At 30.8% G+C, this 22,725-nt stretch overlaps 8 protein-coding genes across 22 annotated transcripts; 4 read left to right on the forward strand and 4 right to left on the reverse strand.

The window, feature by feature from the left end:
- Positions 1 to 16: 16 nt before the first annotated feature.
- Positions 17 to 4,701, forward strand: Rheb (Ras homolog enriched in brain). 4 transcript variants are annotated; one of them, XM_034316272.2, is made up of 6 exons: positions 123 to 485; positions 1,160 to 1,274; positions 1,952 to 2,023; positions 3,805 to 4,012; positions 4,098 to 4,227; positions 4,294 to 4,701. In XM_034316272.2, exons 2-6 carry the CDS (start codon positions 1,226 to 1,228, stop codon positions 4,381 to 4,383), a joined length of 549 nt encoding a protein of 182 aa, XP_034172163.1. In that variant the 5' UTR covers positions 123 to 485; positions 1,160 to 1,225; the 3' UTR covers positions 4,384 to 4,701. The 4 variants fall into 4 exon arrangements, with proteins under 4 accessions (XP_034172165.1, XP_034172163.1, XP_034172164.1 ...); XM_034316274.2 differs by lacking the exons at positions 123 to 485; positions 1,952 to 2,023 and adding an exon at positions 17 to 116; XM_034316273.2 differs by lacking the exon at positions 1,952 to 2,023.
- LOC117600621 (ankyrin repeat domain-containing protein 13C) lies at positions 4,614 to 8,385 on the forward strand. Of its 2 annotated transcripts, XM_034316269.2 has the most exons (12): positions 4,614 to 4,729; positions 4,827 to 4,892; positions 4,988 to 5,644; positions 5,723 to 5,764; positions 5,839 to 5,943; positions 6,016 to 6,147; positions 6,216 to 6,427; positions 6,516 to 6,647; positions 6,724 to 6,885; positions 6,945 to 7,345; positions 7,425 to 7,946; positions 8,245 to 8,385. In XM_034316269.2, the coding sequence occupies exons 3-11, from the start codon at positions 5,521 to 5,523 to the stop codon at positions 7,438 to 7,440; spliced, it is 1,326 nt and encodes a 441-aa protein (XP_034172160.2). In that variant the 5' UTR covers positions 4,614 to 4,729; positions 4,827 to 4,892; positions 4,988 to 5,520; the 3' UTR covers positions 7,441 to 7,946; positions 8,245 to 8,385. The 2 variants fall into 2 exon arrangements, with proteins under 2 accessions (XP_034172160.2, XP_034172161.2); XM_034316270.2 differs by lacking the exon at positions 4,614 to 4,729 and having other exon boundaries at positions 4,851 to 5,644; positions 6,016 to 6,105.
- LOC117600622 (uncharacterized) lies at positions 7,952 to 9,899 on the reverse strand. Its single transcript, XM_034316271.2, is given in 2 exon segments — positions 7,952 to 8,349; positions 8,522 to 9,899. Coding segments are annotated over 2 exon segments (897 nt in total). The 5' UTR covers positions 9,116 to 9,899; the 3' UTR covers positions 7,952 to 8,046.
- Positions 9,900 to 10,952: 1,053 nt separating this feature from the next.
- On the reverse strand, positions 10,953 to 12,075 carry ND-B17.2 (NADH dehydrogenase (ubiquinone) B17.2 subunit). The gene is made up of 3 exons (XM_034316709.2): positions 11,916 to 12,075; positions 11,641 to 11,723; positions 10,953 to 11,325 (listed from the first exon to the last, which is right to left on the reverse strand). Exons 1-3 carry the CDS (start codon positions 12,008 to 12,010, stop codon positions 11,084 to 11,086), a joined length of 420 nt encoding a protein of 139 aa, XP_034172600.1. The 5' UTR covers positions 12,011 to 12,075; the 3' UTR covers positions 10,953 to 11,083.
- A 155-nt stretch (positions 12,076 to 12,230) lies between these two features.
- On the forward strand, positions 12,231 to 14,597 carry Rrp42 (exosome complex component Rrp42). 2 transcript variants are annotated; one of them, XM_034316696.2, is made up of 6 exons: positions 12,231 to 12,394; positions 12,697 to 12,893; positions 12,958 to 13,123; positions 13,206 to 13,400; positions 13,497 to 13,652; positions 13,745 to 14,597. In XM_034316696.2, exons 1-6 carry the CDS (start codon positions 12,338 to 12,340, stop codon positions 13,847 to 13,849), a joined length of 876 nt encoding a protein of 291 aa, XP_034172587.2. In that variant the 5' UTR covers positions 12,231 to 12,337; the 3' UTR covers positions 13,850 to 14,597. The 2 variants fall into 2 exon arrangements, with proteins under 2 accessions (XP_034172587.2, XP_034172588.2); XM_034316697.2 differs by having other exon boundaries at positions 12,240 to 12,394; positions 12,701 to 12,893.
- Positions 13,910 to 15,330, reverse strand: ND-B17 (NADH dehydrogenase (ubiquinone) B17 subunit). 3 transcript variants are annotated; one of them, XM_034316706.2, is made up of 5 exons: positions 15,192 to 15,330; positions 14,917 to 15,113; positions 14,408 to 14,671; positions 14,221 to 14,322; positions 13,910 to 14,151 (listed from the first exon to the last, which is right to left on the reverse strand). In XM_034316706.2, exons 3-5 carry the CDS (start codon positions 14,654 to 14,656, stop codon positions 14,011 to 14,013), a joined length of 492 nt encoding a protein of 163 aa, XP_034172597.1. In that variant the 5' UTR covers positions 14,657 to 14,671; positions 14,917 to 15,113; positions 15,192 to 15,330; the 3' UTR covers positions 13,910 to 14,010. The 3 variants fall into 3 exon arrangements, with proteins under 3 accessions (XP_034172597.1, XP_034172598.1, XP_034172596.1); XM_034316707.2 differs by having other exon boundaries at positions 14,408 to 14,668; positions 14,893 to 15,113; XM_034316705.2 differs by having other exon boundaries at positions 13,912 to 14,151; positions 14,893 to 15,113.
- A 41-nt stretch (positions 15,331 to 15,371) lies between these two features.
- On the reverse strand, positions 15,372 to 16,773 carry LOC117600801 (putative oligoribonuclease). Of its 7 annotated transcripts, XM_076692853.1 has the most exons (7): positions 16,684 to 16,769; positions 16,489 to 16,585; positions 16,322 to 16,404; positions 16,083 to 16,244; positions 15,805 to 16,025; positions 15,591 to 15,741; positions 15,372 to 15,513 (listed from the first exon to the last, which is right to left on the reverse strand). In XM_076692853.1, exons 2-6 carry the CDS (start codon positions 16,559 to 16,561, stop codon positions 15,606 to 15,608), a joined length of 675 nt encoding a protein of 224 aa, XP_076548968.1. In that variant the 5' UTR covers positions 16,562 to 16,585; positions 16,684 to 16,769; the 3' UTR covers positions 15,372 to 15,513; positions 15,591 to 15,605. The 7 variants fall into 7 exon arrangements, with proteins under 7 accessions (XP_076548968.1, XP_076548969.1, XP_034172590.1 ...); XM_076692854.1 differs by lacking the exon at positions 15,372 to 15,513 and having other exon boundaries at positions 15,545 to 15,741; positions 16,322 to 16,383; XM_034316699.2 differs by lacking the exon at positions 15,372 to 15,513 and having other exon boundaries at positions 15,545 to 15,741.
- Positions 16,774 to 20,252: 3,479 nt separating this feature from the next.
- On the forward strand, positions 20,253 to 22,690 carry Phax (phosphorylated adaptor for RNA export). 2 transcript variants are annotated; one of them, XM_034317755.2, is made up of 4 exons: positions 20,253 to 20,658; positions 20,900 to 21,515; positions 21,603 to 21,878; positions 21,940 to 22,690. In XM_034317755.2, the coding sequence occupies exons 1-4, from the start codon at positions 20,608 to 20,610 to the stop codon at positions 22,200 to 22,202; spliced, it is 1,206 nt and encodes a 401-aa protein (XP_034173646.1). In that variant the 5' UTR covers positions 20,253 to 20,607; the 3' UTR covers positions 22,203 to 22,690. The 2 variants fall into 2 exon arrangements, with proteins under 2 accessions (XP_034173646.1, XP_034173647.1); XM_034317756.2 differs by lacking the exon at positions 20,253 to 20,658 and adding an exon at positions 20,684 to 20,806.
- The last annotated feature ends 35 nt before the right edge of the window (positions 22,691 to 22,725 follow it).

Here is a 22,725-nt window from a genome sequence, read left to right on the forward strand (position 1 = left end):
AATTTATTAATTTCAATAGTTTCTGGTAGATGGCGCGTTCGATTGGAATATTCACTAGTAAGCATTCATGAGATCTCGTATTGTTGTGCTACATACATACATATGTACGGTTTTCAGTAAGTATAATTCAATAAATGAAAGAACAATATAAAGATATTTTTCGCGAAACGTTTATAAAATTAACACAGTATTTCGTGATATATGTATAATCACTAATTAATACTTAGTAGGGTGTGGAAATCTTTGAGTGTGTTCAAAGTGCGTAGTTCATCGTTTGCTTCCAACCTTCCTCTTACGAGAAATATATTCTTGTGTAAAATACTGTATCGTGAAAAGGCTTTAAGATTTTTCAGTAATAGTGGTAAAACTGTTTCTAAATATTGTGTAAAAATAAATTTTTATTTGATTAAATAATTGACATGTAATAGAAATCGATTCGTCGATTAATGTGAAACGCATCTAATGTATGAATCTTCTCTTTTTTGGTGAGTAGTGCATTACATATTCATTAAGCAATGAGTAGTTTAATTGTAATGAGCGAGCCATTTATATATATTTTAGAAGTATAAAAAATATATGACTTCCTTATTTTAAGTAAATAGTAATTACGATATTATTCACACATATATATTGACGTATAAAAATATACGTATATATACACATACATTTTACGTATACATGTAAATATATAGGATGCCTAAATACCTGCTTCTCTATCAATATACTGTTATTTGATCTTATAAAGAAATGATCAGTTCTCTTTTGTATTTTGTGTAGAATTTTTGTATTTTGTTTATAATTTCAATTTACAGAATTGTATATAGTTAGTAATAAATGTTTCTAATAAATTCATGCCATTTATAATACATGTATGATGCAATTACATATTATAGCAATAACGTCAAATGTATGTATATAAAGAATAACTCTACAGGTTATGTGTTTGTATTATACACTGTTTTATCTATTTTCATAACAAGGTTAATGCATATTGTTTTTACACATGATATAATTGCAATAATAAAGATTACAGTGTTGCATTAATATTCTAAAATAACATTATTGTATAAAAGCAAATCTTATTTCCAAAACCATTTTTCTAGTAGAAAATAAAGTAAAATTAAAGATTTTGCTATTATGTTATATTTTTATTTTATAGGTTTTAAGGGGGCAGAATACTCGTGCCATGAGCTGTATGCGTGCACTTACACGCAAATGCTGAAAGATGCCACCAAAGCAGAGGAAAATAGCTATTATGGGTTATAGATCCGTAGGTAATAAAAATTTTTTATTACAATTATTGTAGTATCAAACCAATCTATTGCAGTGATATTTTAAATAGTTGAAGCACTATTTTTTATCTTTAATTGTTATTATAATACACTGAATTAAATATGGTTATTTTAACTGCTGTGCTTTACATAGTACATCAAATTATATTATATAATTACACATTATATATCACTGAAGAATTATATTTACAGCATAGAGCATGGTAGACTTTCCTAAGGAAAATGGTGGTCTGAGGAAAGAGGATCCTACCAAAATCCTAATTTTGTAGATCTTAATATTAAGATCAACTTAGGAAAAATTAACATAATTTTTAATTATCAAATATTATATGTATATAATATGTATATGTATCTGTATATTAATGTTTGGAAATTTAAATTTTTAATTTTAAAGTTTGATTAGTAGATTTTTCTGTAAATTTTCATAATATAAAACTCTAAATAATATTGATAGTAATATAAAAAATATATTAAATAAAATTTTCTCGAGTAAGCATTTACACGTGAGTGGTAGGGTTTTCCTCTAGAGCACCATTTTCCCTAGAAAAATCTATCATGCTTGTTACTGTACATACAATGACATTAATAAATTTTTTATTTTTTTGATATTAATAACAAAAACATAATATATATAATTGATATTTATTTAATTTGGATAGGCAAGTCATCATTGAGCATACAGTTCGTCGAGGGACAGTTTGTGGATTCATATGACCCTACTATAGAAAATAGTAAGAAGTCCTGTATCGTCTTACACGCTACTTCAAAGATTTCTAATGACACTGTTAGTAGTATTTTCTGCACATTCTGTTAGTAATTCATGCTGTAAACAAATAATAGGTTCATAAAAACTTATTATTTAATACGAAAATATTTTATTTGATGCGCTATATCCAATAAGATAGATATATTTGAACTAAAAATAAAAGTCTTTAATGCTTCTACATTGCTAGTAGTTATCAACTTTTAAGTTTATACTTCAAATCATATGTCTGTCTAATAAATTTTCACATTTGCTTTTCTGTGATTATTCATTTGATTATGATAATTTATAACATAAAAGTTGATAGTCTATGATTGTGTAAAGTATTAAAGATGTTTTATTTTTGATTAAATAGGAATCTTATTTGTAATGGATGTAGATCATCATACAGGATGAGTCTTTAAAAAACTGCAATATTTACTAGCATATTGTACATTTTAAAATTAAAAAAATTTGGTAGAAATGATTATGCATACTATTTGCATATTATTATTTGAAACACTGTTTATTTTTTATGAAATATATATTAATATGTTATTAACTCTCTAGTATCTTGTATTTGAATTGCATGCACCTGTTATTCATTTGTACAGTTTTCAAAATTTTTGTTTTTAATTTAGAAAAGCTGTAAAATCTCTATGTTTGAAAAATAAATTAATGATTATTAGGGCTTTTTGGTTTTAAAATGTAAAGATACTTGTAAATATTAGTACGTTTTTTAGACCCAACTTATATGTTTTTTAATAATAAAAATCAATGATCTGAACAGTTGAAGTAAGTAAAAAATATGTTAGAAAAATTTTATTATCTTTAGAATTAGCAGTATAATAAAAAAATAAGCTCAGTTTAAAATTATGTTTTTACAAATTTATTTTAATTTTATGTATTGATTATTAACGAATACAATAAGTGTATATGTTTAAATGATTGCATTTGTAAGATTCTAATGCAAATTGTAAATAATGTTTACACATATCTGTTTAAGCTATATTTTAGTAAAAACAATGGGCTCACAATGATTAGCATAACAATATAATAGTTCATATTTTAAGGTTACTAATGTTATTATAGAATATCATTGTGGTATTGTTATGTTAAATATAAGTAAATTTTTTATTTAGTATTATTATTTTTATTATATAGCTAATATTTTAATCATATAAGAATGTTTAAAGCAGACAAATACAAATTATTTTAGTTGATGGGTTTACATTTAATCATGTTACATTCTTTTCACATAAAAATTTTATTAACATCTTTTTGCACTAACAATTTTAAGAAAATTTTATATTTTTAAAAATGTGAAAAATGGTCTTAAGATTATTTATCTCGTATATTATGATACAATTTATAACAAAAATAATTATAAAATTTTGTAAATGTAAGAAACAAGTTTTTTGTGCAAGTGTAAAAGTTATTTCAAATATTTCAATACCATTAACACAATCTACAAAACTGGTTTCATTACAGCATGATGCATTGCTAGTAATATGCATGAATTTTTACTTCAGTTGTTACTATTTCGGTTCCGTGTAAAATTTAAGTATATGTTATTTTGTAATTTTTATTTGCATTATTAAATGCATTTATGCAGTAGTATCCTACATCTTGCTTGAGAATCTGTTCTTTAAATATATATTTATATATATTTAAATTTGACTTTAAAAAGTAGAGAAAATTTAAAAAGATGTAGGTTCTACTGATGATTTTATTATTACTCCTTATACAATTTAATTGTATGTTTTTCAGCATTTACTAAAAGTACCAGAGTAAATAGTCAAGATTATGAAGTTAAATTGGTAGACACAGCAGGTCAGGATGAATATAGTATATTTCCTACACAGTATTCTATGGACATCCATGGTTATGTCCTGGTATACAGCATAACCAGTGCAAAGAGTTTTGAAGTTGTACAAATTATTTATGACAAATTATTGGATATAACAGGAAAAGTCCAGTATGTCATTAACTAATTACATATTTTTCATGATTTAATTAGTAACTTAACGTTACGTTTAACAAAATACATTTTTATATTTTAGTGTTCCAATTGTATTAGTAGGAAATAAAACAGATTTGTACGTAGATCGAATGATAACAACAGAACAGGGCAAACGATTAGCAGACTCGTGGCATGCAGTTTTTTTAGAAACCTGTGCAAAAAAACACGAGGTATGTTTATATTATTATCTATTATAATGCTTATAAGCTATTTGTCAATTTGTTATTTCATTTCAGTCTGTTGCGGATATTTTTCATACATTATTGATTGAAATTGAAAAAGCAGATGGAAATGTACAAGAAAAATCAAATTGCATTGTTTCTTGAGCTATATTAGCTGGAAATCTCATAATGCAATATAAATGTATAAAATTAAATGATAAATGATTGGCATTATATTAATATACATTTCCAGGAAGAAATTAAATGTAACAGTAACAATATAAAATGATGGATATACAATACAATTATATTTTCTTTCGTATGTTTATTTTCATTATACAAAAGTACAATATGTGTAACAAAATATTTTAAGAATTGTTTCTTACTAATTATAGAACTGTTGATTTCCATTCATTTTATGTAATTTCTATATATTGATATTTGTATCTCATCAAGTATGCTGAAATAAAATGTTACCAAATGTATTCTATCTATTCGCTCTGTTCATGAGGTGTGTGAAAAATTTAAAAATGGCAAAAATTGAATAAAAAATATAGCAGACCACAAACCTCGCAGTCAATTCATGCTAATTTGGATGTCGTTTACAGATTTCTATTTTTTGTAAGAGTTAACCGCGTGGTGCAGCACCATACTGGGCACACAAGCATAACTCCGTACGTGAATGTATAGCATATACATATAGACAGTACTAGTTGTTAACGAAATACATTTTTAGTATGATAGTATTAATAAATCTGTATAATTCCAGATAATGATAGAATAAATTGCAATTCAGGACTAAATTTTATTAATAAATACATTTCTAATGTTTATAAAGAGACATTGAACCATAAACATAATGAGGTGACCAACCTATATTACTTATAAGCACGACTATATACCTATATAGTGCTAATACGAACAGTAGACATAATTAAAAACAACAGCGGTGGAATTAATATTACCAGTGAAAATAACAATAATTATAGAAATTAAATGTTTTGTAAAGGTATAGAAACGTTCTAAACGTGATATTTTGAAAACCATGCAAAAGTATCAATGTTTGAATTTAAATCACGAAACGTTCAGTAGACTATTCACTAATTATTAATATCAGTCAAAGATACAATATTAAATGGTAAACTTGTATTCATCAATGAAAATCTTGGCATGACTATTCAATATAGTATGCCACCTTTTGGAAATGGAATGCAAGAAAATTGCTGTTATACCAAGAGGGATTGTATTAAATAAAGAAACAGGTCATTGTCATTGTTACTATAATTTTTCTAATAAGGGTAAATGGCCATGGCTGAGAACTTGGAAAGTGAAAAATATCCTTTACATAAATGCATATTTCAAGGAGATGTTAAAGCCTTAAGTTCTTTAATTAGAACCTACGATATTGCAGAAAAAGATAAACAAGGTTAATCCAAGTGTTATTCAATTTTTAAATACTATAAAAGTATAACTTGGTAATAATCAATTTAATTTTATTTTTTAGGAAATACACCGTTACATCTAGCTGTTATGTTAGGGAGAAAAGGTAAAAGGATACATTTCAAACATTGTCATTAAAGCACACGTATATTAAATAATTTAATAATAATAATTTTGCAGAATCAGTCCAATTGTTACTTGCACATGGTGCACCAGTAAAGGTAAAGAATTTGGCTGGCTGGAGTCCGCTTGCAGAGGCAATTAGTTATGGAGATAGACAAACTAGTTAGTAACATTAATTGCGTGCTACTTATAATAAATAAGCATCTGTAATATTAGTTTCATATTTTTCTACAGTATCATCATTGGTACGAAAATTAAAGCAACAAGCAAGAGAACAAATGGAAGAAAGAAGACCAAATTTAGTTGCTACATTACGTCAAATGGGTGATTTTTATATGGAATTAAAATGGGATTTTCAAAGTTGGGGTATTTAATAGTACTATTAAATTATAATTTTATAACTTATTAGCTTATAAATGTATTTCATTCTTCAGTACCATTAGTTTCTCGAGTACTTCCTTCTGATGTTTGTAAAATACACAAGAGTGGAGCATCCATTAGAATGGATACTACCCTGGTAGACTTCAATGATATGAGGTGGGAAAGAGGAGACATATCGTTTATTTTTAATGGCGATCAAAAACCAAGCAAATCGTTAACAGTACTCGACAACAAAGCTAAACTTTTTCAAAGAGTGAGATACGAGGTCAAATTACTTTATCATTTATCTTCATTCTTATAATCAACGTTTACGGTCTAATCATAAATGTATTACCGCTCGTTAACATTTTTAGGAAACAGAATTAGAAATAGAAGACGAAGTAGATATTCTTATGTCAAGTGATATCATGGCAGTGCAAATGTCGACAAAAGGTATTACATTTTCAAGAGCACAAACAGGTTGGATATTTCGTGAAGACAAAAGGGTAAGGTCAATATTACTTGTGATGTTATTTCTTCTTTTAAAATTTTTTTAAATGTATCTCAAACATTTTAATAAAGGAGATGGTAGGACCTTTTCATGCCGATTTTTATCAAATCAATGGAATGGTTTTGGAAAGTAGGAAGCGACGAGAACATTTAAGTGAGGAAGATTTACAAAAGAATAAGGCTATTATGGAATCATTAACAAAAGGAAGTTCGCAAGGATTTGCAAATGGGAAGGTAAGGTAAGAAAAAAATAATATTTTTTGTTTGGATTATTAATTTTTCGATTTGTTTAGCCGCCTGTTAGAAGAGCTTCTTTAAATCCGCCACCGGAATCGAATATTACTTGGGAAGAATATATTATGGCTCCACCTGGTCAATGTCCACTACTTGGAAGAAATCTTGTTTATAAAGAAAGCAGTAAATCGTTTAAAGCAACAGTTGCTATGAGTCCAGATTTTCCATTGACTGTTGATATGCTACTGAATGTTTTGGAAGTAATAGCGCCGTTTAAACATTTCAGCAAATTAAGAGAATTTGTGCTTATGAAATTACCACCTGGATTTCCTGTAAAAATTGATATACCTATTTTACCGACGGTAACGGCAAAAATCACTTTCCAAGAATTTGCTTTTCGCAATGATATAGATCCACATTTATTTCAAGTACCGTCAGATTATTTCGAAGATCCTATGAGGTAATTTCAAGAAACTTATTTTACAAATGTATTTTGCTACTCTCATAATATAACTATCTTGTTGTTTTATTGTTTTTAGATTTCCTGATTTATGACGATTCCGCGTTCGACAGAAAATTCACGTCAATTGTCAAAGTAAAAAAAAACTCGTTCTTATTCAAAATAGTATTTGGCTTATCGAATTATGCTGCTGTCAAAAGTCCTTTCAAAAGATCACAAAATATTCTTGGAATAAAATTACTCCGATTCTAAACATAAATGGGAAGAAATATTGTTTATGAAAGTACACGATAAATTGGAAGAGTGGCATCATTTATTTACACAGTTGTATTCTAAATCCTGAAGAAGAAAATAATGTAATAAATCTATGCACCTTAAGATATACATTCTGCTCCACCGAGTGCATAAAAAGATAATGTACTATGCACGTTGTTTTACCTCATTTAGTTTCAATTTTGAATTCTCCTTCTTCACTTGTAGCAGTTATTATTTAAAAAGTATTTTATTTGCGAAATAAAAATGTTCGCAATATTTATTTATTACAAGCAGAACAATTTTCTCTTTCGAAGAAAATATTTTCTATTGATAGAAAGTGTGGGAGGTAAATATTACAAATAAACTTTTTTTTAAAATAACAATGCCCTCTATTTTACCTGATTATATTATACATGTAACACATAATTAATTATTTTATTATTTTCTTAATCTTTACGCAGTACATTTTCTATCGCGTTTTTCGCTTTTTGAACACCGAGACGAAATTGTAAATATTCTGGACGAATTCTCATTCCACGATAATAATACACGAGACTCATTTCAAAATCACCGAGATGGTACAAAGCTTCTGCTTTACAATGTATCGCTTTAGCCATATTAACATTTTTCATTTTATGTTGTAGTGCACTCTCGGCGTCTTGCAATGCTTTATCAGGCTCGCCTAAGAGAAGATGGCATTTACTCCGTGCTATTAAAGCGTTCTTGTCGTTTGGTTCAAGCTCCAATGCCTGATAGGAAAAAATATTAATTAAATAACATAATTAGGTCGAAAAAATTTTTTTTTACGTAAAATGAAGTTATTTATTAGAAACACATATGTTTTTTAGACAAAATTATATAAAAAGTGTTCAAGCGTATAGGCGAATTACGGTAAAATAATAAAGCAGTAAAAAGGTGAACCTTATTAATACAATTCATTGCGACTTTTATATCACCGAGACGCATCTCACGTAATCCTAAGGCCAATACTGCGGTCGGTTCAGTATCTTCGGGAAATTTCAAATTTCTATCATGCTTTTGTTTCATTTTCAATGATTGCTTGATGTCTTTGGTACCCATATTTACCGCTGCAGCTCGATCTTTATCCGTATATACTTCTTCGTGACGACGAGTACCATTATCCTGTCGGCGTCATTTCTTTTTCTTTTGAATTTTCATTTCCGATTCAACAGATAATTTGTTAGAGTTTCTTTTTTCTTGTTTATTGTCGTTCCTCTTCTTCTTCTTTTTCCTCTTCTTCTTGTCGCTAATTAGACTACCTTCATTGATGTCTTCAGGAGATCCCCTGACAAGACAGCTATCCAAAGAGGAAGAAGAATGTTCATTTAAATTTTCTGGTTCTTCAGATTGCTTTGAATTAGAAGAACCTTCAACAGGTGCACGCACGTAACTTTGCAAAAGATCATGATGATGAAGAGTTGGATTCAATATACTCATAATTTTAAAATTAATAGCGTCCGTGGTATTCGTGGATTCTAATATTAGTTCACTCATTGTTCCAATTTGTTTTTACGTTTTTAATTGTTTTTTCTTTTAATTTAAATTTAAATTTAAATTCAATTTAATGTTCCTGAATTAAGAAGAACACTAATGCTTTTTTTAAAGTAGAAATCAAAAAGGAGGAACACTTGTTCCGTTTTCTTCACACGACTGTAAGGTATTTTTGTATGCTTTGCGTGTGGAAAAGACGTGTGATTATCGACACCTCTGTCAGACGGTTTGTTTCCTTAGAAACAGTCAACAACGCGGGCAAATTTAGCACATGAGAACTTTTGATTTTACGTAAACTACATCATTTTAAACAGTCTGTTAAGCGAAACTGTGCTATGTGTGTGGGAAGTTCAATTCATTAATGGTGCTCTACAGGGTCCGTTCTTAATGGTTCGTCCAAAAGTAGTCCTTAATACGTCCTTCAGGTTTTAGAATTAAAAAAAATATATTGCATTAAATTGGAATGGTATCAAAGGAGGAATACACTGCAAAGAATGTCTTTTTGTAAGAGTTTTCAAGGCCATCGCTTTTTCCCCATATGTGCAAGTGCTATGGGAGGGTCATCACAATTTCTGCATTGTATTATACATGTACTTACATATGTATGTAAATACGTACGCATAAGAGGATTAACTAAGTGTAATTGGAAGGGGGTAATTTTAATGGAAATGCCAAGATTTTTTATATAAAAATTAATTGAATCAGATTATTGTATTAATAAGGTTCAACGATTTATTAAAACATATTATACAATATACGATACAAAATTTTACTGTATGCAAAATAAAAATAATTCTTTGTATAATATTAATTAATGATAATGATTATAACTTACTTGATTATAGAGGAACATCGCTTTATAATAACTTTCATTTTTTACGTGAACCATCGCCTCATTTATTAACAATCTTTTTTCGCACAAAGAGAAACATTTTTTTTGTGACTTTGTTTTGCGATGATTTACCATATTTATTCAAAGCCTACTAATTTATTTAATACTCACAAACGGAAATAATAATTTCTTTACATGGCAATTAATGATAAAAAATTTTTATCAATAACAATTATTTATTATATTACTTACCCACCATTGCCGCTTGCCGTGTCAAAAGTATGTAATTATTTCAACTAGACATTTTTATATTCGTCTGTTCCGATCCTTACGGATAAAGATATTTCCACTATAAAATATCGTAACTTTCTTATATGTAGTATCTTTAATTCTTAACTTATAACCAGAACTTTTCTGACTATACTCCTTGTCCTGTCTCCCTACTCTAAGTAATCAAGACTAATCAATATGACAATAGTAACAAGGAACAAAGATTATGACTTCTTTCTTCATCAGCCTACCCCAATATAAATGTCAACAAAAAAATTGATTGTATTATATTTCAGAAACGTAACGTATTTATGTATACAATTATCGACTTCCCCTACAAAATGAAATCAGGGAAATTATGCTTTATCAATTTCAAAATCATCATCAGTATACAATCAAGTTCATGAATGTTTGGAATTTCCTCTTTTGTAAAAAACTATATAGTGGAGATGCAAAAGAATATAGTTTATATGTACTTACGTACAATCGCGATGAAATTAAGCTTTTCTAAAGAAAATTACGATATAGGGAAAGCAGAAATTCTCAAAATCTTAATTCTCAATGTTAAATGTAATTTAGAAAAAAAAAAAAAAAAAAAAAAAAATAGTATAATAAATAAAAATAAATATTTCAATTTTAACAAGAACAAAATCCTTTTCTCATGAGATGATTGAAATTTTCAATTTCACAGTTTCCAAGATTTTAGTTATAATAATTGGTATATATTTAATGAAATTAAATATTTATACTTTTCCTACAAATATGCACATATTTATATATTTTATTTACATTTAATTACATGTTATACTTATCACTATTATACTATTCAATTCTACATGTAATCATCTGCAGCAAATGCTGAAAATATGTTATTGTGATGGTTTCCAAGGCTGAATTTTTGGTTTTGTTGTACTATAAGGCATATAAGCTTCATAAGTACCAGACAAATTTGGTTTATGATCTATCATCCATTTATATTTTGGGCGTGCTGGATCTTGATGTGGAAGCAAATCTGTTTTATAATGTAACCATCCAAACCATTCTGCTGGAACTTGAGAGCCATCATAATTTAAGCCAACTTTTTCCGAATATATAACCCATCTATTACTACCTATTAAAGTACATAACATAGATTTCAATGCACTATACATAGTTAAAAATAAAAAATTAAATAATATAAAGTAAAAACAATGAAAACATTTTTGTTTCTTTTTTCGTAATTTTCTCCAAAATGGAACAAAATTAAGTAAATCTTCAATGAACTTTTTATTTTAGTTTATTGGTTCCTAACATGATCTGGAAGTTTTATATTTAAATTGGGGACAGCCTGCTTAAGAAATATGACAAATAAGTTTTTATGAGCATGTCAAATTTTGAAATACTTAATTTATTTTAAACTTAAAATATACATAATTCTTCAACTTACCATAGAAGTATGATTTATTTTCATAATATTTGTTTCCATATTTATCCTCGCCTACTAAAGTTCCACTTTTTAATTCATCAATTCTAAAACATTCCAAATATCAAAGTCTGAAATTGTTATAAAAATTAAATTGTTATTTTATTTTAACACTTAATCACACGATTAATACTATATATGTGCTATTATTAGTTTGGTCGACACTACACAAAACTATAGTTAAAGTGTTGAAAATAATAATACACTATATCCATAAGAGCATTTAATTTTATAATAACCTGTACAAAACACGCAGAGAATTCAAAAAACCACCATTATCCCTTATTATTTGAAAAAACTTTGCAACTTTATCCAAACCCAATAACTTCGCCATGTTTGTTACTTGATAGTGATGGGCGATACAGTACCGATATTTGGAATATTGCTGAAGGATAGGTCGATAAGTCGGTAACTCCTCGAGTCATACCGACTGTGTACTGTGCTTGGGGGTGTTTGGGACCCCAAGATCATGAGCCCTCGCGCTCGAAAGTATGTCAAGTCTTTTACATTTGTAGTCACTGTCACTGATTAAGTTAACCATGCTTCTCATCTGGATCACGAAGTTATTTATGGTTATTTATAACAACAAAAACATTAAAGTGTGATTAAAATTGTTTACAAAATATGTTTCTTTTCTGATCAGAATTAAAAAAGTTTTATAATGGCCGAAATTATTTTAAGCCGCGGAGAAAAGACATTTATTCTTCATGGGATAGATGTAAGTTGATGAGGTTCCTTTTAAAAGGGGTGTTGTTTGATGTGGGTCCCATGCATATTAGGTTTGGTTAGGTTATAAGTGATTGAAATACATTTTCAAAAAAAATTTTTGTGTATTATATAAGCAAATATAATATTTGTCTTATAAAATCATCAGTGTAATATATCAAACACTCAACTAAAAATTGTTTCAATCACATATAACCTAATCTAATCTAATATGCATGGGACCCATATCAGACAACATCCAAATAAAGTATTATTATTTATAATTAATTGCATAATTTTATAAACATTTTTAAGGCAGATTTTAGAAATGATGGTAGACAAAGATGTGAATATCGATCAATAGAAATTGAAACCAAATTAATGCCTCAAACTCATGGATCTTCAAGATTACGCATAGGAAATACAGATATACTTGTGGGTGTTAAAGTTGAGCTCGATACACCTCATGCTGATAAACCAAATGAAGGAAAATTGGAGTTTTTTGTTGATTGGTATACAGTATTATTTACATATCTATTTGTCAAAATTATTCTTATTTCTTAACTTTGGTTTCAGCTCTGCTACTGCCACCCCTGCATTTGAAGGAAAAGGAGGTGATGATTTAGCAACTGAAATAAGTAATATTTTAACAATTGCTTATCAAACACGCAATGCTTTTGATTTAAGAACATTATGTATTTTACCAAATAAAAAATGTTGGAAAATATTTGTTGATGTTTTGGTAAATAAGGATAACAGTTATATCAGTAATTTAAAAATATCTTGAAAAACAGTTTTAAAAATATAATATTGGTTTAACATAGATTCTACAATGTGGTGGTAACCTTTTTGATGCAGTTGGTACTGCAGTTAAGGCTGCATTATATAGTACAGACATACCAAAAATCACAGCTGCAACTCTTGATGGTGGAGAACCAGATATCCAGTTGTCCGATGATTTTTATGATTGTATTCAATTAGATACAACTAATTATCCAATCATTGTGACATTGTGCAAAGTATGTTTTTAACAATTTACAGTAAAAAAACATTTTCATATATTAAATAAAACAGTTTTAGACAGCATTAAATTCTTTATAAATTTCTGTTCGTAGGTCGGTGATAATTATATTGTGGATCCAACTTCAGAAGAAGAAGTATGCAGCGCAAGCAGTATAGTTATGTCTGTATTACCAAATGGTAAAATATCATCTGTAATTAAATTGGGTTATGGAAGTATTCAGTCTACTACCTTCAAGAAGATATTAAAAGTAATATTATTATATATTTATGTATTAGTTATGAATTTTATAACAAATTTTTAAATAAATGATGTTCATAAGAGAATTCAATATAATTCTAGATGGCCCAAAATGTGGGACTGCGATTAAATGGAGATCTTATGAAAGCTTTAAAAGAAGAAAATAAACTTGGACGACAAAAGCAAATATTTGGATTCCTTAACTAAATGAATAAATAATACTTGGAAATCAAATATCAAATATTCCAGATTTTATTAATCATCTTATATATTTAAGTTCTTTTTTATTTATATTTATTTTAATATATACATATGTTAAATTATTTTATTACATTTAAGACTATTTTCAAAATCAATTCTTACAATGTTTATATGGGACTGTTTTCAAAGCCAAATGTAGCATATTCATTAGGTTTCATTGGAGCTTTAAAATTGGGAAAATCTTTAGTTCCTGGGTATACCCTAGGACGTGATGACATAATTCTCCAACCAGACTGTCGCATCCAGGTCTAAAAACAAAAATTCATATTTTTTACATTATAATAAATATGTAATGTGCATAAAAAAATTTAACATACCGCATGATTATATTTGAAGTAATACCATGAACCATAAATTACAAAGATACCAATTATGCTTCTTCCTATTATATTACGTACAATAATTGCAGCAGCCTCACCCTACAAATGAATATAGCATGTAACATTTAAAAAACATGTTATCAGCTAACATTATCATTTATTCATAGAAGCTTTCTCTTCCTACCAATAATGGAGTTAATGCATTTTCAACTTTGTTTAATGGTGCTCTATAAAATCTTCGAAGAGGATTATAATATAATTTATCGTATCCTTTTGGTTTTATTGGTTCATCTGGTGCAAGTTCCTGACTTTTGACGAAACGTGCCCTCCATGCACGTTCTTCATCTGTCATACCAATCAAACGCTCTCTTTCTCTACCAACACGACCAGCAATTGATACTGCATCTATCTTCGCAATGTCAGTAGGCTCCATTGTAAATGATTTCTGCTATAAGTAATCAATAATGATAAATATAGAAATGTAAATAAAATATAAACGTATGTTTGTATCTTTATATGGATATAACTGTATTTTCCATAATATGTTTGAACATAAAATAGGTTGTGTTGACTACAATATTTACAACAGCAATAGTAATATTATCACGTAATAATTTTTTGGTTACATCACATTTTTAAATGTATAAATAGTTAATTAAAATTAAGTACATTTTAATATTCGTCGTAACAAACCTTCCGTTTTACTAGGACGAACTTTAAATATTACGTCACAACTGGTTATAACCAACGAGTATAGATAGTAAAAGACTGGACATGCCTTCGTTTTCAGGGGTTATGATATAGGGGGTCCCAGACACCCCCGGATGAGATTAGAGCACCCCTTTACACCCCTGCTTTCCTTACATCCTTGCATTGTACCGCAGTAAGCTCTTTTTGAGTAAGAAATCATTACAAATTTAGTTCCCTTTTAGTTCTATAGCTACTTACCTTTAGTTACCTTTACTTACTTTTACTTGAATTAGTGGCTATACATTTTTTTTTTTTAACGTGGGGAAATGTTGCATAAGATCCCCCACCGACCCCTGGGAGCGAGCGGCAGGGGAGTGTCAGATTCTTACTGACTAAAACCCATGGGGACCGGCACCAGCGCTAAAGGAGAGCTTTGGGATCTTATGTATGTTATTACTCTGGAGCCTTCCACGCCTGGCACATTGGTGCCCATCTGGGGTGCCTAGCATATGGCCGACATCGGGGGTCGCATCCAGTGCCAACATCTACTTGGGCCGCGTGCAAATGCGTCTGGAGCCCCTACTCCGATATCGGAAGCAACTAAGCATAATCAATTTATTTTGACAACCAACTTTCGAATCGAGCTCATTATTCACTTTACTAATTAATTAACGAACCTACTCGCTTTAGGTTCATACATCATTTTGCTTAAATACATCAAATATATGTTTTTTATAATATTCTAATTCTCTTATACTTTCTATTATGTCTGATAATGCCCTGTGATTGTGCTCTTTTATTAATGTTGGGACATTTGTATTCCACCTTCTATAAATAAAATAATTATACATTATTTCACTGTGTATAAAACTATATGTATAAAATACTTACTTAATTAATTCTTTAATAGTAGAAGTGTCAATAATTCTATAATGCAAATAATTATCAACCAATGGCATATATTTATGTAAAAACATACGATCCATATAAACTGAACTTCCTGCTAATGGACAAGTTTTTTCCTTGATATATAGTTTTAAAAATTCTAACACAGCTTGTTCAGCATCATGTATTGTAAGTTTACTTAAACGTGATTCATTAATTAATCCTGTCTGAAAATAATGAAAATACTTCAAATTGTATAACATATCATGCATAAAGTTACTTACCTTTTTATGATTCAGTAAACACCAATCATTCATATTTTCTAATACTTCATGTGGCTGATGTATAACTATATTTAAATCAGTACTTATGACTTTCAAATTCTTGTCTGTAATTAAGCATGCTACTTCTAAAACATGGTCGGTATGTACATTAAGCCCAGTCATCTAAAATATTTGTTATACAAATTTATTTACATAACATATTATACAGAATTATGTTTATTTTAATAATATTAACATACTTCCATGTCTAGCCAACAAATATGATCATTGTTTGTCTTCATATTTGGTACATTAATATTAGCTGTTAAAATTGAAGTTGGTGCTGTTAAAATACATTCATGAATTTATGTATGTATACTCTTATGAATGCATATTCTTATTGAAAAGCTTAACAAAGTTTAATTACAATTTTGAAAACAACGTGAAGGAAGCAATTGAAAACAATTCTTTGACCATTTCAAACCACGTATAAAATTCATGTTTCTTCGGTAATATATTTTTATCTATTTCAAGGAAAAATTATTTTAAAGTATATATAATGTAACATTCCGAAAATTTATTAACTACATAAGCACAGGTTAATCTAAAAAATATATCTTACATATATAAAGTACAAAGACGTCCGTCCGTCTCGGTTTTCAATTTGTGAACTACTTACTAGGGTTAGAGATACATTTTAACTTGGGGTCCCTGATACCCCGAATACAACAATGTCGGTATACAAAGAGCGTCACCCGTGATTTGGGGTCTCAGACACCCCAAGATGATAGGTCGGGGTCCCTGATACCCCGGATGCAATATGTCGGTATACAAAGAGCGTAAACTGTAATTTGGGGTCTCCGACACCCCAAGATGATTTCATGTCGGTATTCGCTCAAACCCATCACTATTCCGAACAAGAGAGTTTCACGAATTGTTCGTTTTCCGTTCTTATATTTCGCTAGCAAAGAGTGTCATTGGTGCTTGGGGTCCCTGGAACCCCGGATGCTATAATGATGGTGTGCAGAGATACTCAACGGCGTTACGGGTTCCTTTAGACCCCAATATGATATCAGGGCGGTACGTAGAGATTGTGACTGGTGCTTCGGGGTCCTTAGCACCCCGGATGGTATAATATATCTATGCAGAAGTACTCACCGGTGTTTCGGGTTCCTTAAGACCCCACTATGATATCAGGGCGGTATATAGAGATGGTGACCGGTGCTTCGGGGTTCTTAGCACCCCGGATGCTATAATGTTGGTATGCAGAGATAATCATCGGCGTTTCGGGTTCCTTAAGACCCCAATATGATATCAGGGCGGTATGTAGAGATTGTGACTGGCCCAGCGGGATCCCTAACACCCCTAGATAATACCAGGACCGTATGAAGAGGGCACAACCAGTACAATTTTTCTCCAGAGTTTATTTAATTTATTTAATTTATTTTCTTTTGCTTATTAAATAAGCTCATCGGAGGGGAATAACATTTATGATTATATCCCCCTTCTGGGTGTCGACCGAGGACCCCATTTATATTACTTTTTCCAGTTATTTATATAATTTCATCCCTCACTATAGGCCAAGGCTATCTCAGTATCCCTCACATCCCTGCATTCTTTTCATCCCTACATCATTCCTTACATCGCTTCATTCCTTACATCCCTGTATTCTTTTCATCCCTATATTCTTTTCATCCCTACATTGCTATCATTCCTATATTCTTGTCATCCCTACACTCTTTTCATCCCTACATTCCTTACATCGCTTCTTCCCTTACATCCCTACATTCCTTACATCTCTGCATCCCTTATAATAAATATATTACAAAGACTGCTTCGAGTAAAGATAAGTAAAGGTAAGTAAAGGTAAGTAAAGGTAAGTAAAGGTAAGTTAGTTTTTCGCCAAAAATTCAGCAAGATTTAGTTCCTTTTTTCGCCACCAGGGGGTGCTGATTCGACATCGAAATTTTAGTTCGCACTTTTGCCGCCAGAGGGCCAAAAATCCAGCATGATTTAGTTCCTTTTTCCAAAACCAGAGGGCGCTGATTCGACATCGAAATTTTAGTTCACATTTTTCCCGCTAGAGGGCCAAAAATTGAGTTTGATTTAGTTCCTTTTTCCAAAACCAGAGGGCGCTGATTCGACATCGAAATTTTAGTTCACATTTTTCCCGCTAGAGGGCCAAAAATTGAGTTTGATTTAGTTCCTTTTTCCAAAACCAGAGGGCGCTGATTCGACATCGAAATTTTAGTTCACATTTTTCCCGCTAGAGGGCCAAAAATTGAGTTTGATTTAGTTCCTTTTTCCAAAACCAGATGGCGCTGATTCGACATCGAAATTTTACTTTACATTTTTTCCGGTAGGGGGCGCTGTTTTTTCGAAATTTTCGAGCATTCCTAAAAGTGCTCCAATTTAAAAATTAATTAGATATTCATTAAGAGGGGTCAATTGTGGCCTTTCTGGGTAAAGCCTCTTTGTCCAAAATCTACTGCGCAGCCCTAACTCTCTCCGTTAACTACTGCGCAGCCGGTCAAGGTCCCCGCGGGAGCGCCGAAATCCAGGACCAACACGATTTTTGGGCATTCTTAAAAGTGCTCCAATTTAAAAAACAATTAGATATTCATTAAGAGGGGTCAATTGTGGCCTTTCTGGGTAAAGCCTCTTTGTCCAAAATCTACTGCGCAGCCCTAACTCTCTCCGTTAACTACTGCGCAGCCGGTCAAGGTCCCCGCGGGAGCGCCGAAATCCAGGACCAACACGATTTTTGGGCATTCTTAAAAGTGCTCCAATTTAAAAATCAATTAGATATTCATTAAGAGGGGTCAATTGTGGCCTTTCTGGGTAAAGCCTCTTTGTCCAAAATCTACTGCGCAGCCCTAACTCTCTCCGTTAACTACTGCGCAGCCGGTCAAGGTCCCCGCGGGAGCGCCGAAATCCAGGACCAACACGATTTTTGGGCATTCTTAAAAGTGCTCCAATTTAAAAATCAATTAGATATTCATTAAGAGGGGTCAATTGTGGCCTTTCTGAGTAGAGCCTCTTTGTCCAAAATCTACTGCGCAGCCCTAACTCTCTCCGTTAACTACTGCGCAGCCGGTCAAGGTCCCCGCGGGAGCGCCGAAATCCAGGACCAACACGATTTTTGGGCATTCTTAAAAGTGCTCCAATTTAAAAATCAATTAGATATTCATTAAGAGGGGTCAATTGTGGCCTTTCTGAGTAGAGCCTCTTTGTCCAAAATCTACTGCGCAGCCCTAACTCTCTCCGTTAACTACTGCGCAGCCGGTCAAGGTCCCCGCGGGAGCGCCGAAATCCAGGACCAACACGATTTTTGGGCATTCTTAAAAGTGCTCCAATTTAAAAATCAATTAGATATTCATTAAGAGGGGTCCATCTGACCTTTCTTCGTGGAGGTTCTTTGTAAAAAATCTACTGCGCATGTCTAGCGATAAGTTGTCAACTTATCAATCAAATCTTTGGCAGCCGATAAGTTGATATTCAGTTTCCACTATGTTCCGATAGGTGGCGCTTGTTACATATAAATTGTAGTGGATAGGTCCGATAAGGAGAGGGTAAATGAATAAATTCACTATTCAGGAACAAACTGAATATATTTATTTCGATCACTACAAGGAAAATTACGTCTTTACACTTTGGCTAGTTTCTTAGATCTAACGGCTTTTTACAAATTATGGGGTTGCGCATCTTAATCTATCTATCTATCTCGAATTTCGCCCAAAGGCTGGCATTTTTGGTAACTTGTCTGTCACCTTGTTGCCCAATGAACGCTCTCGGCCACCCGCCTTCGGGGATGGGCTGGCAGCCCTGCCAATCCCAAACCCCGTGCATTTTTAAATTTCGTCACTCATACTTGTCTATACTTTAAATCTTTCACTCAGTCCATACTTTTAAAGTCCACTCATCTTTTCGCCTGGATCGGTGTGTGTGTGTGCACGTATATGTCCGTGCCTGTATGCGCCTGTGTGACCCCTTTTAGTCGCCTCTTACGATAGGCAGGGGATACCGCAGCCGTATTCTAAGCCCCCCTAGCCACAGGGGGTCTTCGCATCTTAAAAATTAGAACTACCAACTACTTAACTTAAATTTAGTAACCTAGACTAAAACTAGATAGCGCATCGAAAGCTTGTGGTGCTAGTCGCTACAAAATACATATTTCTTTTTTTCACAATAGTATCATTACAATGAATAACACATATGTGAACGTGCATATTTATATTATGGTCTTTTCGTAGATTTTCCACTATTCATATATTTTTTATCACCGTGTATAAGACCACGAGGTGAAAAAGTAAGTAGAGAGTGGCAGTATGTACATTCATGACAAAGAGTCACCTGAAACACCCGAGATGAACAAAACAAGTTATAATATCAAAGTTTGAGCAGTAGTGGCGACAGTGACGGTATTATAAAAAACACTAACGGTTAGATTACATTAGAAAAAAAACTTATTCAGAATAACTTGGTGGGTGCAATTTGAAGCAGTAATTACTTGCTGAGAATATTGCCATTTCTGAAAAAGAAAAATATGGAAGCAGAACCTTTAGAACTTGAGGAAGGCGAAGTTATTGATGATGAGGTCAGACATTTTATACTTTCATGTTTGACAGAAGTCTAACCTGTTGTAATCATGAAGATATTGTGTTTTAACTTTAAAGTCTGCAATTGTATAATATTAGTTTAATGTGAATTATATTGATTTATCTGTTCAATTTTTTTTGCACTCTGTAATCTTTTAATAATATTTTATAAATAATTATTAAAATAACTTGTTTATTCATTAATAAAGTATGTTTATTATTATGAATTTTTTTATTTAGGCAAGCGACATTGAAACATATAATGTTTTAAAAAGACCTCATGAATTTTTAAATAAAGAAGAACACGTAAAAATGGGCTACAGTGACGAGTCTGATGATTCCGCAGATTCCGAAAGTGATTCCGATTCTGATTCTGGACATACTAGAAGTAAAAGGCCCAAATTAAAACTAAAACGGTCTAAAAATTTAACTAAAAATTGGGAGGGCAAAAATGATAAATATAAAATATGGTGTACTCAGCTGCAAGAAGAATCTTTAACAGAGGACTTAGTATTATGTGGTGTAACAAAAAAACAAAATCAAGAACGTAGTGTTGAAAGTTACAACATTCCGCACCATTATTCTTCTAATGGTAGGTGGAATATGGATCATCGTAATAACAATAGTTCAGAAGATGAAAAAGATAGTGAAAGAAGATTAACAAATAAAAGAACAAACTCTGATAGAAGTAATATTAAATTAAGATTAGGAAAAAAACATAATTCAATGGGTACGGATAATCAAAAAGGAACTGTACGAAAAATAGCAGATTTAAGTACGACGATTGAATCAACTGATTCAGATGTAGCATCTGATATAACATCAAAACTTAACGAAAAGAAAGATCTTCTTATAAGTAAGAAATTTAATTGAATTTTACAATGTATACATATATTTACACAGTTAACCAATATATAAAGCTATTTCAATTTCTGTTTTATAGGAAGAATTGTAGATATAATTGGTAAAGAGAAAGCCATTTACTTTTTTCAAAAAACAAAGAAAATTGAAGAAGGAGGTGGTATGTTAATAATGAATGGATCTCGAAGAAGAACTGCGGGCGGTGTTTATTTATGGTTAGTGAAAAATGATAAACATATACCTCAAGAAAAAATAAGAGAAATTTTTTATTATGATAAAAAAGAACATGCTGAAGAAAAGAAAGCAGATGCTGTTGCAAGAAGACAAAAAGCACAGGAATTAATAAAATGTTTAGAAAGTAAGTTGCTTTGTTTAAATGATGTTAAGTACTTCTTTAATGAAATAATTATTTTTTATAGATGGTTCAGAAAAAGATCTTCCTGCCTTGTTAACAAAGTCAGAACTTTCTACAAGAGAAATAGCAGAAGAAGCAAGGTTAAGACGTGGTGAGGGCATGGATAGAATGCCACTGGATTCTGATCGTACAATGACTAACCCACCGCCTAGTCCTGTAACCGATGATCCTGATCATTCGGAACATCCACTCGTTCAAAGGCATGTTCAGGATTATGGAGATTTTCTTGACATTGGAATAGACATAGATAGCATGGAAGTACTATAAAATATTTTTTTGCTATTTCTTTGTAATATGTATCGCGCAGATTATTTGTACAGAACAAAGTTCTAATCATTGTACAAGGAACCACATAAACACAGATGCATGAGAGCGCGTGTGCGCACATATACACAGTGTGAATACAGTTTACATAGTTTGTATGCTTATAATATACATATACAGTTAAAAAGTTTGGAGTGTGATCGAATAGTGACCAATCCAAATCTACTGCAACGACGTTCCATATTGTGATAAAATAATTTATCAAGTGTATATACTATGATAACACTTTGTCACTTTCTCAGATTTCAGAAAACAACAAATATTTGTGTATCCCTTTTATTATGTTTCATTTAACATGTTTATATTTATTATTAAGATAAATGTAAAAAGAAAAAAGAAAAAAAAAATGAAACGTAACAAATATGAAGTTTCATAAGAGTTGTATCATTTTTATGAAATTTCTAATATTAAAAATTATTTATGTACATACAGATCACTATGAAAATAAATATCAGACTATTTGTAC

This window comes from Osmia lignaria, chromosome 16 (assembly GCF_051020975.1).
Source record: "Osmia lignaria lignaria isolate PbOS001 chromosome 16, iyOsmLign1, whole genome shotgun sequence".
Lineage (NCBI taxonomy): Eukaryota > Metazoa > Arthropoda > Insecta > Hymenoptera > Megachilidae > Osmia > Osmia lignaria.

Bases quoted from the DNA above. Each gene is read 5' to 3' on its own strand.
- Rheb (XM_034316272.2), top strand. From the start codon at position 1,226: ATGCCACCAAAGCAGAGGAAAATAGCTATTATGGGTTATAGATCCGTA. The intron at 4,013-4,097 runs GTATGTCATTAA...TTTATATTTTAG, and splicing joins GATATAACAGGAAAAGTCCA to TGTTCCAATTGTATTAGTAG. The intron at 4,228-4,293 runs GTATGTTTATAT...ATTTCATTTCAG, and splicing joins CCTGTGCAAAAAAACACGAG to TCTGTTGCGGATATTTTTCA.
- LOC117600621 (XM_034316269.2), top strand. From the start codon at position 5,521: ATGGCCATGGCTGAGAACTTGGAAAGTGAAAAATATCCTTTACATAAA. The intron at 5,765-5,838 runs GTAAAAGGATAC...ATAATTTTGCAG, and splicing joins TGTTATGTTAGGGAGAAAAG to AATCAGTCCAATTGTTACTT. The intron at 5,944-6,015 runs GTTAGTAACATT...ATTTTTCTACAG, and splicing joins TTATGGAGATAGACAAACTA to TATCATCATTGGTACGAAAA.
- ND-B17.2 (XM_034316709.2), bottom strand. From the start codon at position 12,010: ATGGCGAAGTTATTGGGTTTGGATAAAGTTGCAAAGTTTTTTCAAATA. The intron at 11,724-11,915 runs GTTATTATAAAA...GGAATGTTTTAG, and splicing joins TCTCTGCGTGTTTTGTACAG to AATTGATGAATTAAAAAGTG. The intron at 11,326-11,640 runs GTAAGTTGAAGA...GTACTTTAATAG, and splicing joins AAATAAATCATACTTCTATG to GTAGTAATAGATGGGTTATA.
- Rrp42 (XM_034316696.2), top strand. From the start codon at position 12,338: ATGGCCGAAATTATTTTAAGCCGCGGAGAAAAGACATTTATTCTTCAT. The intron at 13,401-13,496 runs GTATGTTTTTAA...TTCTGTTCGTAG, and splicing joins TCATTGTGACATTGTGCAAA to GTCGGTGATAATTATATTGT. The intron at 13,653-13,744 runs GTAATATTATTA...ATATAATTCTAG, and splicing joins CCTTCAAGAAGATATTAAAA to ATGGCCCAAAATGTGGGACT.
- ND-B17 (XM_034316706.2), bottom strand. From the start codon at position 14,656: ATGGAGCCTACTGACATTGCGAAGATAGATGCAGTATCAATTGCTGGT. The intron at 14,323-14,407 runs GTAGGAAGAGAA...ATTCATTTGTAG, and splicing joins ATGCATTAACTCCATTATTG to GGTGAGGCTGCTGCAATTAT. The intron at 14,152-14,220 runs GTATGTTAAATT...TTTTGTTTTTAG, and splicing joins ACTTCAAATATAATCATGCG to ACCTGGATGCGACAGTCTGG.
- LOC117600801 (XM_076692853.1), bottom strand. From the start codon at position 16,561: ATGAATTTTATACGTGGTTTGAAATGGTCAAAGAATTGTTTTCAATTG. The intron at 16,405-16,488 runs GTAATTAAACTT...GTATTTTAACAG, and splicing joins TTCACGTTGTTTTCAAAATT to CACCAACTTCAATTTTAACA. The intron at 16,245-16,321 runs GTATGTTAATAT...CAAATATTTTAG, and splicing joins TTTGTTGGCTAGACATGGAA to ATGACTGGGCTTAATGTACA.
- Phax (XM_034317755.2), top strand. From the start codon at position 20,608: ATGGAAGCAGAACCTTTAGAACTTGAGGAAGGCGAAGTTATTGATGAT. The intron at 21,516-21,602 runs GTAAGAAATTTA...TCTGTTTTATAG, and splicing joins AAAGAAAGATCTTCTTATAA to GAAGAATTGTAGATATAATT. The intron at 21,879-21,939 runs GTAAGTTGCTTT...TATTTTTTATAG, and splicing joins ATTAATAAAATGTTTAGAAA to ATGGTTCAGAAAAAGATCTT.